At 40.7% G+C, this 8,338-nt stretch overlaps 1 protein-coding gene across 2 annotated transcripts; it reads right to left on the bottom strand.

Moving 5' to 3' along the window:
* Nucleotides 1-1,049: 1,049 nt before the first annotated feature.
* LOC148030046 (uncharacterized) lies at nucleotides 1,050-7,946 on the bottom strand. Of its 2 annotated transcripts, none has more exons than XM_087686314.1 (7): nucleotides 7,521-7,946; nucleotides 6,900-7,009; nucleotides 2,631-2,704; nucleotides 2,282-2,528; nucleotides 2,044-2,125; nucleotides 1,780-1,963; nucleotides 1,050-1,691 (listed from the first exon to the last, which is right to left on the bottom strand). In XM_087686314.1, the coding sequence occupies exons 2-7, from the start codon at nucleotides 6,981-6,983 to the stop codon at nucleotides 1,439-1,441; spliced, it is 924 nt and encodes a 307-aa protein (XP_087542440.1). In that variant the 5' UTR covers nucleotides 6,984-7,009; nucleotides 7,521-7,946; the 3' UTR covers nucleotides 1,050-1,438. The 2 variants fall into 2 exon arrangements, with proteins under 2 accessions (XP_087542440.1, XP_087542441.1); XM_087686315.1 differs by having other exon boundaries at nucleotides 7,578-7,946.
* Nucleotides 7,947-8,338: the final 392 nt, after the last annotated feature.

Raw genomic sequence — 8,338 nt, 5'->3', positions numbered from 1 at the left:
ATAAAGTACAATAATACACACATAATCTATCAACTGATGTTGGAGGGAAGGCACATTTCCTCCCCTCCCCAATCGTGAAATGTATATATACATATTCAAAAAAATTAAAATTAGGAGAGACATTTCTCTCCCTCTCATGCATTTGGACATATGCATATTATCTCAAAATTTAATCTCTCACTTTTGAGCCATCGAGAGATTGACAATATCACCAGACAAGACCTAGTTTAGCTAGAGATTAAAGCTATCATTGAACACCACGTGAGACAAATGTTAAGACTCCTCAACCACACAAAGCTACATTTCCACATGAGAAATATACATTCCTAAAGAAAGAGCATTTCTATGTTTTTCCTTCTCTCTTTTGATAGTATCATCTAAATCAACACCACAAACATATCCTTACATAGAATATTGCCAACCATCTAGTCTCATAGGCATGCCTTTTACCTCTTTTAGATGAGAAATAGAGTTCATTGGTGTGGTCTCATAGACCACATCGGCCTTTCAAAGGCACTAATGTACTCTTTCTTTCTTTCTCTCTCTCATGTGTAAAGTGAGAAAACCTCCTCTTCATATGTAGCATAGAAAACCTCCTCTTCATATGTAGCATAGGTATACTATATGGATGTGTTTTGGCCAGCCTTTGACATTGGACATTCTTGTGTTACCTTTTACTTTTAATCCTTGGGGCCCTCCACACGAAGACCACAACCTAGATTCTTGTTAGGAAGAGGCCCACACATTGGATAGAGTTCAAGATAACATTGGTCAAAGATAAGACACAACAATAACCTACTCCTAACATTTGAGATACTGCAAATGAAATCCTTGAGGACAGGAAACTAGAGGCACAATTGTGAAAAACATAAGAAAGGACTGTCTCTACCCATAGTAAGTACAAAGAGTTGAATACCCATAGCAAGTACAAAGAGTTTAATCATCTCTCAGTTGTAGTCTTTTCCTTGACCATCCAAGCAGCCACTTTAGTACAGCTTTAACATACCCGCTAATGCCAATCTAGATATATTACCACTATAATTCCAGTCTTAAAAGAGTACATGCCCATGTTTAGAATTCACACCTGTAAGCTTTCACAAAGCATAACCAGCATTACCTGGGTTCAATCTTGTCCTTTACATAATAAATCTACTTACCAGTTTTGCACATTTGCAACAATTGGGAATCCCGAATTGTCACAAAGCATAACCAGTATTACCTGGGTTCAATCTTGTCCTTTACATAATAAATCTACTTACCAGTTTTGCACATTTGCAACAATTTGGAATCCCAAATTGTCACATCTCTACTCTCTACAGACCTTTTTGTGCAGGGGAAATGACAAAGGCTATCATGAAAGTTGTTTCACAGTATGTCAGCTTTCTAAGTTCTGACAGAAGAATCGTAATTGATCAGTTTTGAATCACCTCTTTATGTTTCATAGTTGTAGTATCTTAAACAACACTTCCTTGTGCTGCAAACAATCCATGACCTCTGCAATCTGTCTGACTTTTGAAGAAAATATTTCTTGAAACTCTTTTGCTTGCTCTTGATATGACTGGTTCGTTCTTCTTCCACAATGGGGAAAATTATACCCTCGGATCATCTTTCTTTTCCCTGTGCACGACACTGAAGACGAGGGTTGGGGTAAACTTGATATCTCAGAAGGTTCCTCTGTGCTCTTTTTCACCCTGCAGCTCAGAGTTATGGGTATATAGTTCTTAATATCAAATCATTACTCTTAAAACATACATCTATGAGTTCCACAGCACTCCTAACCTTCTGGCATATGCATGTTCTCCAGTTTCTATAATGCAAGCAATACTTGTTGATAGCAACTCTGGAAGCTTTGAAAAAGAAACTTTGGAGGGTGTGATCTTTGCTCTGAACTTCTCCAGAACTTCCGGTTTTAATTGGTGGCAGAAGTCAAAGGAACTCTGCACCATTACCTTATCAACCACACCTACATGACATCCAAAGCCTTTAAGAGGATGTGATACATAAGCAGAACATGTTTCCCTTTAATTATGTTTGTCAGCTTACCTAGTAGGCCATCCAAGCAAGAAAGACAAATTGCTATTTCTACAGGGTCAGTTTCTTGCATCGTTTCTGGAACTGGAAGCTCCTACAGGTTCGAATCATGTGAGAAACTGAAGAATAGCAGACTATTCCTTGGAAAGTATGCCACACCAAACTGGAGGAATCCCCATTCTGGCATTCTAAGGTGACCACCTGTTCAGTCGACCTTCACAGTGCAATCCAACTACTCTAATTGGCTTACCACAACTTTGAACAGTTCTCTCTTGGGTGTTCTGATGCTTCCACTGTTTAACCATTCTTTGCAGAAGCTCTGTTTGTGAGAATTTCGCTTTTCAGGGCCAAATTTCTCTATGCCGTTTTCCAACTTGGCACTGAACAAAGATCTGCATACTTTCTGCCTTGATGGTGTTCTGGTTGTCAGGCTCTCAGGGATCTGCTTGAGAGACTTCCTGATGTTTTCTGACATTCTAAAAGAATCCAAATCTATGCTGTAAACAAACACTATTTCACATTATCAGAATTTGTAGCCATGGCATAGAAAGCTCAAAGAAGAAACATTGCATTACAAACTTGTCACTGCATATATGCACCTCTTGTCATCTGATCTTCGTCCACTGGATTGAGATAACAAGTTTGGGGTTTGAGGAGGAAGCACCCTTTCTCCCTGCGAAATCAAGACAGACAAAAAAATAAACAAGTGCGAAACATAAAATCTATAACTATAGCTGGGCCACTTGATTGGATAAAAGAACTCTGTTCAACTTCCACACTAATATTACATGAAGAGGTCAAAGCATTCATTTCATCAAAGCTTATTCAAGATCTAATGAGGCAATTTTTTTGAGATGACAACAGTGAATAATGGCATTTGTAAACTCTTCCTGGAAACCTGCTTATGATGGTACGCTCTAGAGCTCAATCTTTCCTCTTTAGGAGCTTACAAGATTCTATTCTAGTGCATATGCACAGGTTGCGGAAAGCAACAAAATGGTGGACAAAGTTTGCTTCTTTGTATCATCAAAAGACATTTGCCCACCAGATTACTCTCGAGATGGATGCTCGTTGTTGATGATTCTCCTTTCATGAAGGATCATATCAACAAGTTGGAGGATGAGGGATGAGCTTGCGTCCCCCGTGAGAAGCTTCTATGGAAGGAGCTTGCTCCGCTTGTTTTGGAGCATGACAAGCGCACCAAAGAGGTAGCCAAAGGATCCATCTCCACCAAGATTTTGTTGCACATTCGGAGGAGAAAAGAAGAAGAAAGGGAAGTCAAAGGCTAAAAGACTAGAGAATTCTTCAAGTTCTGACTCCGACTCAAAGAAGCCTAAATGCCCATACTGTGGGAAGGGGACATATCCAGAGAAGAAATGTTGGAAGAAGTACCCTCGCCTTTGTCTAGGAGCGAAGAATGGAGCTAAATTATCTGAGCCTTCTACCTCTACTCCAAAAGTTACCCATGAGTCAATGTTCCTTCATATTGTTGACTTGGAGGAGCCTTCTTCAGTGATTGTCTCATCTTCTGAGAGGCCTTGGCTAGTTGATAGTGGAGATTCTAGTCATATGACTTCACGAGGTGATTATTTGCAAGATCTACGCTCGTTGGAGGGTTCTATCACTGTTGGTGACATTGTTTTGGTGCCTCTTTGTGGTGTTGGCACTTTGCCTTTATTTCCCACCCACGCATCAAGCTCCCCTTCACAAGCCCTTTATGTTTCAGACTTGGGCTTTCCCCTCCTCTCAATTTATGGCCTTACTAGGCTAGGTACCCAAGTTGTCGTCACTAAGCAAGCCATTTGTATTGAGGATTCTACTACAAGGGTTGTTATTGCAACAAGTTGGCAAAAGAGCTTTACAAGCTCCGTTCCCTTCTCTTATACAAGGTCCTCCGAGGCAGTTGTCTATTGCTACACCCGTTCACACTTGTGCACCATCTTTTCCACAAGTTCCTTCCCATCCCCCACTCTCTCCTCCAGTGGTTCCCTCATACCCCCCATCTCCTTCGGAGGGGAACGATCTCAATGATGCGGCTGTGAATTTTCTAGCCCCTAGTGTTTTAGAGGGGGTTTCCCAAGATCGTAAGGAGCTTCTTCATCGACAGTCTTCATTGACAGACTTCATCAATATTAGCATTCCTCTTACCACCCCAGGATCCGTTTCCTCCTTGGCCTTTTGCCACATCCAAGATCTAAGAGGGGGTGTTAGCAATCGTGTTTGTCATGCCTGGTCATCTCCTACCTGTGAGTCTCAGTCTGAATCAAACGATAACTTTTGGAGCTCTGACAAGTCTATCATGTGTATTGATGGGGAAGGCTACTCATTCTAGAGTGGCCATCTATGTGCATTTCTATGCATTTCCTCTGGTTTTCAGGTTCCAATATGCTTTTCTTGTGCAGTTTTTGCATTTCCTCAATTGACCTTTCCTATCACACATTGTCCATGCCTTTTGGGATTGTTTCTGTGCCATCTTTATTTTTTCTGGCATTTTTACCAGCACGACCAGCATTAAATGCTGGTCAGCCAGCTTTTTGGAATCCTTTTGGGGCAAGTCAGTCAAATTTGGGGATTATTGGCTATTTATAGCATCTCTGGTGCTGCCATCATCATTAGCCTAATTTGGTGCCGTCACTGACGTTGTAGCCTACATGCAGGGACTGATCAGTCCCCCTTTTGTATTCAGCATTTGTTCCTTGTTCAATGCAAGTTTCTTTTCTTCTTCTCTTGCAAATTCTCTCTCTCTCTCTCTCTCTCTCTCTCTCTCTCTCTCTCTCTCTCCTTCTATGTTCGAGTTCCTTCTTCCGTTGCACACTCTCACAAAAACTCCCTCAACATTCCACCATGAAATCTTCATGTACCCAATAGAATATAGGAAAATGTAAGCAAGTGACAAACAAGGATATGGAGAAACAAAAACTTTGATTATTACAAATGATTACAATAAATAGTCAATGCTTCCCAACCCTCTACTTCTATTAGAAAACTTTGATAGCACACAAGAAACAAAGCAAAGGTTGTGTAGGGAGAAAAGCGTGGTTAAAGCTTGTTAAACAAACAACAAAGTATTATGCTAATAGGGCATTGCATGCATGCTTTTAGGGTACGCAAGGGGAACTGACCACCAAATGTATATTCAGGATGTACAAGGTAAATGTGTTGCTCATAAATGCCTTCTCAATGCTCATATGGGAGGCCCACAAAAATAGTCAGCAATTACCTACATAGTTATCTATTGAGTGGAGCATTAATCTCCAACACTTCATACTATCAATTCTACTTGCAATGGAGTTTTTCAAAGCACTTCATTTTACCTAGAGTTTGTTTGCTTGCTTTAATTCTCAATTTCCATCCTAACATCATGCAATAAATCTATATTTGTAGGATATATGCTGCCACCAATCTCATCTCCCCAGATCTGATCGTGTGTGATTTGGGTGGCTCCAGTCTATTTTGATTGTCCCTAAATTCTACACAAGGGTGCACAGTAATTTTTTCTTTGTTGTGGAGGATAGATCAAACTTCCAAGAACTACTAGGCTTAAAGGCATGTAACCTGCTGCCCACATTGCACAAATCTACACAAATACTCATGCTGAACGCACAAATACCAAGGCAAGAAACAGTGAGAACTAAGTAAAAACTGTTGAGATAGTTTCCAGCTGCATTTTGGGCAATGCCCATCTCATCCCAGGTGCCACACCATCTTACACACTTTTGAGCACATTTGACACAACCCAACTTGTGTCCCAACATTGTCTATTTACATCACTCAGTTGTATCACGCATTCAGTTAGTCAGTTCTTTCTGTTCTCAAACAGTTGATGTTTCATTATACATTTTCATTTCTCCCTCCATCTTTGTGAATTGAGTATGAGTGAGTGTTCCTGCACTCAGTTTCGTTTCAGAAGCGGGGGAAAAGGACAGACACTGGTTTGTTGAGTATTGAAAATTTTGGATTGGAAGTAAAAGAGTCTAGTGTCTGAGATCAGAGGACTTAGGACTGGAGAAACTGTGTGTGTGTGTGTGTGTGTGTGTGTGTGTGTGTGTGTGTGTGAGCACACTAAACTGTGGAACTTATAAATACCTGCAAAGCTCCTGACTGGCCTGACCATAAATATTAGTTGGCCAGTAATCATAAATGCCGGCCAGAGGAACCTTTCAATATCTTTTAGTTGATTAACATTGATGTAAGAAAGTAGTAATGAAAAGCAGCCCAACATCTACAGGTCCTTTCCAACAACAACACAGGAAATGATCATTAAAACTTCTAAACAATCCCGGTAAGCTGCCTACACCTTCTAGCTCTTTATAAGAATGTGTTAAAAAATGAAACCCGTTTCTAGATTAAGTTAAAATTATCCACTCGACTTCACGACTTAAGGAACAATCACATCATAGCATCAAGAAAATCACAATTTAATGTAATATTCTGTTTAGGAAGATGTTTGAAGGCCAAACCTAAAAATATCACAAAGAAGGAAAAGATTAAGACCCAGCCAGCGGCAAGATGAATTATCTCATATCCTTTCAATGACTGCACAATGCATGTCATGTCAATGGAAATTTCCCAACAACACCCCTCCCCTAGCAACTAAGCATAAGCTTAGTGAACTATTCCATATCCTTTCAATGACTTCACAGATACATGTGATGTCCAATCGAAATTTCCCAACAGCACCCCTCCCCTTGAAACTAAGGATACAGTTACTGAACTAGCCTGAATACAAGTTGGCTCAATTGAGCTAACTTCAACATAGTCTGTGCAGTATTGAAACTGAATGACCGAGTCAATACATGCTTCTTCAAATTCCACTTACAGTTATCAATAATTTGTGATTTGTAGCAGTATACAAAGTGATACTTTACCGCTTCCCATTTGAAGTTGCTCTGTAATGTGTTCTCACGAACCGCAAATGGATTATTGAATTTTTTGCGCAGATTGGCATCCATTTTCTGCAGAAGTTTGAGTTCGTCCTCTGCAATAGACAACTTTAAGAAGTTATATAATCTTCTACAGTTCAATGTGAGTGTCTCCCTTTGAAGAGTGTAAAGAAAGGTTTTTCAAATCCAGAGAGGAAAGTGATAAATCAAGAACCGAGCGATGGAAATTGCATTGTCATCAAACTTGACGTCTTGAAGCACATATCGAACCGATTTTTTAGTTGAAATATCTCCCGGTCTACTGTTACGATGATGATAAACGAACAACCAAGACAGAATCGTTCCGACCAGTTGAAGATAAAGGAGTTTTCTAAACGTTTTCCAGAAGAACAGAAGTACTCATACAGCGCACTAAAGAACCTAATAGGTCATGAAATCACTGCTAAATTTTCAGAGTTTTCAAGAGCGAGAGCAGGTATGGATCTCTCTCAGTCTCCAAAAGTCGATTAGTGCAGCTATAATTGGATACCTGATAACAATGTTGCGCCGAAAAGACAGAAGATAGAGGACGCGACCTTAACAGGGGTAAATGGACAAGAAGCTGACCTGTGAAAGGTGCACAAGAAGATGTCTGCAATCTGATTATCAAATGGCGTGACGCACCTTCCTGTACCGCCGTTTCGAAGCTAGAAATGATGGAGCCACACCTCCATCGCTTGGGCCTCGCCGCGACCTTGTTCAGACTGAAACTGTCTATCGGAGTAGTTGGAGGAAAGGCTTCAGTCCTTTGCAACAAATGGACATGCAAGCCAAAGGTGGCAAAGCTCCTTCCACGAAAAAAATTATGCTCGCAAGCCTCCACACGTGCGCGTGCGTGCGCACGCACCCCATGCCATGTAGGGAACACCTTGTTCCCAGCCCGCCGGCCACTTAACTGTGCCGTGCAGAGTTTGCAAGCTTTGCAATGCTGCCCTCGCTCACTTCACATTTCTGTCACCGTGCAGCTTGCATAAAAACATCAAACTTATTATATCGTTCCTTGGGAGCCTGTTTCAAACCATGTAAGCTCTCACGCAACTTATACACCCCCAACTCCATACCTTCCACAACAAAACCATCAGTTGTCGCATGTAAATATCCTCATGCAAACCTCCATATAAGAAAGAGATCTTTATACCCATCTAAACCAACTCCAAATCTTCTCTAGTAACCAAAGTAAGAACCTTGCTAAGGGCAATCATCTTGACTACTAGTAAGAATATCTTATCAAAGTCAATCCCTTTCTTCTACTTACATCATTTGGCTACCAACCTTACCTTGTACTTAGGCAATGCATAAGAAAGAGATACCTTTAGCTTATAGAGCCACTTACATAGCAATGCATGTTTACCCTTAGGCAGATGAACTAGCTCCAAGGTAACATC

This window comes from Lygodium microphyllum, chromosome 10 (assembly GCF_053477565.2).
Source record: "Lygodium microphyllum isolate KBCC chromosome 10, Lygodium_microphyllum_v1.1.10, whole genome shotgun sequence".
NCBI lineage: Eukaryota > Viridiplantae > Streptophyta > Polypodiopsida > Schizaeales > Lygodiaceae > Lygodium > Lygodium microphyllum.
This window is presented reverse-complemented; position numbering and strand designations above follow the sequence as displayed.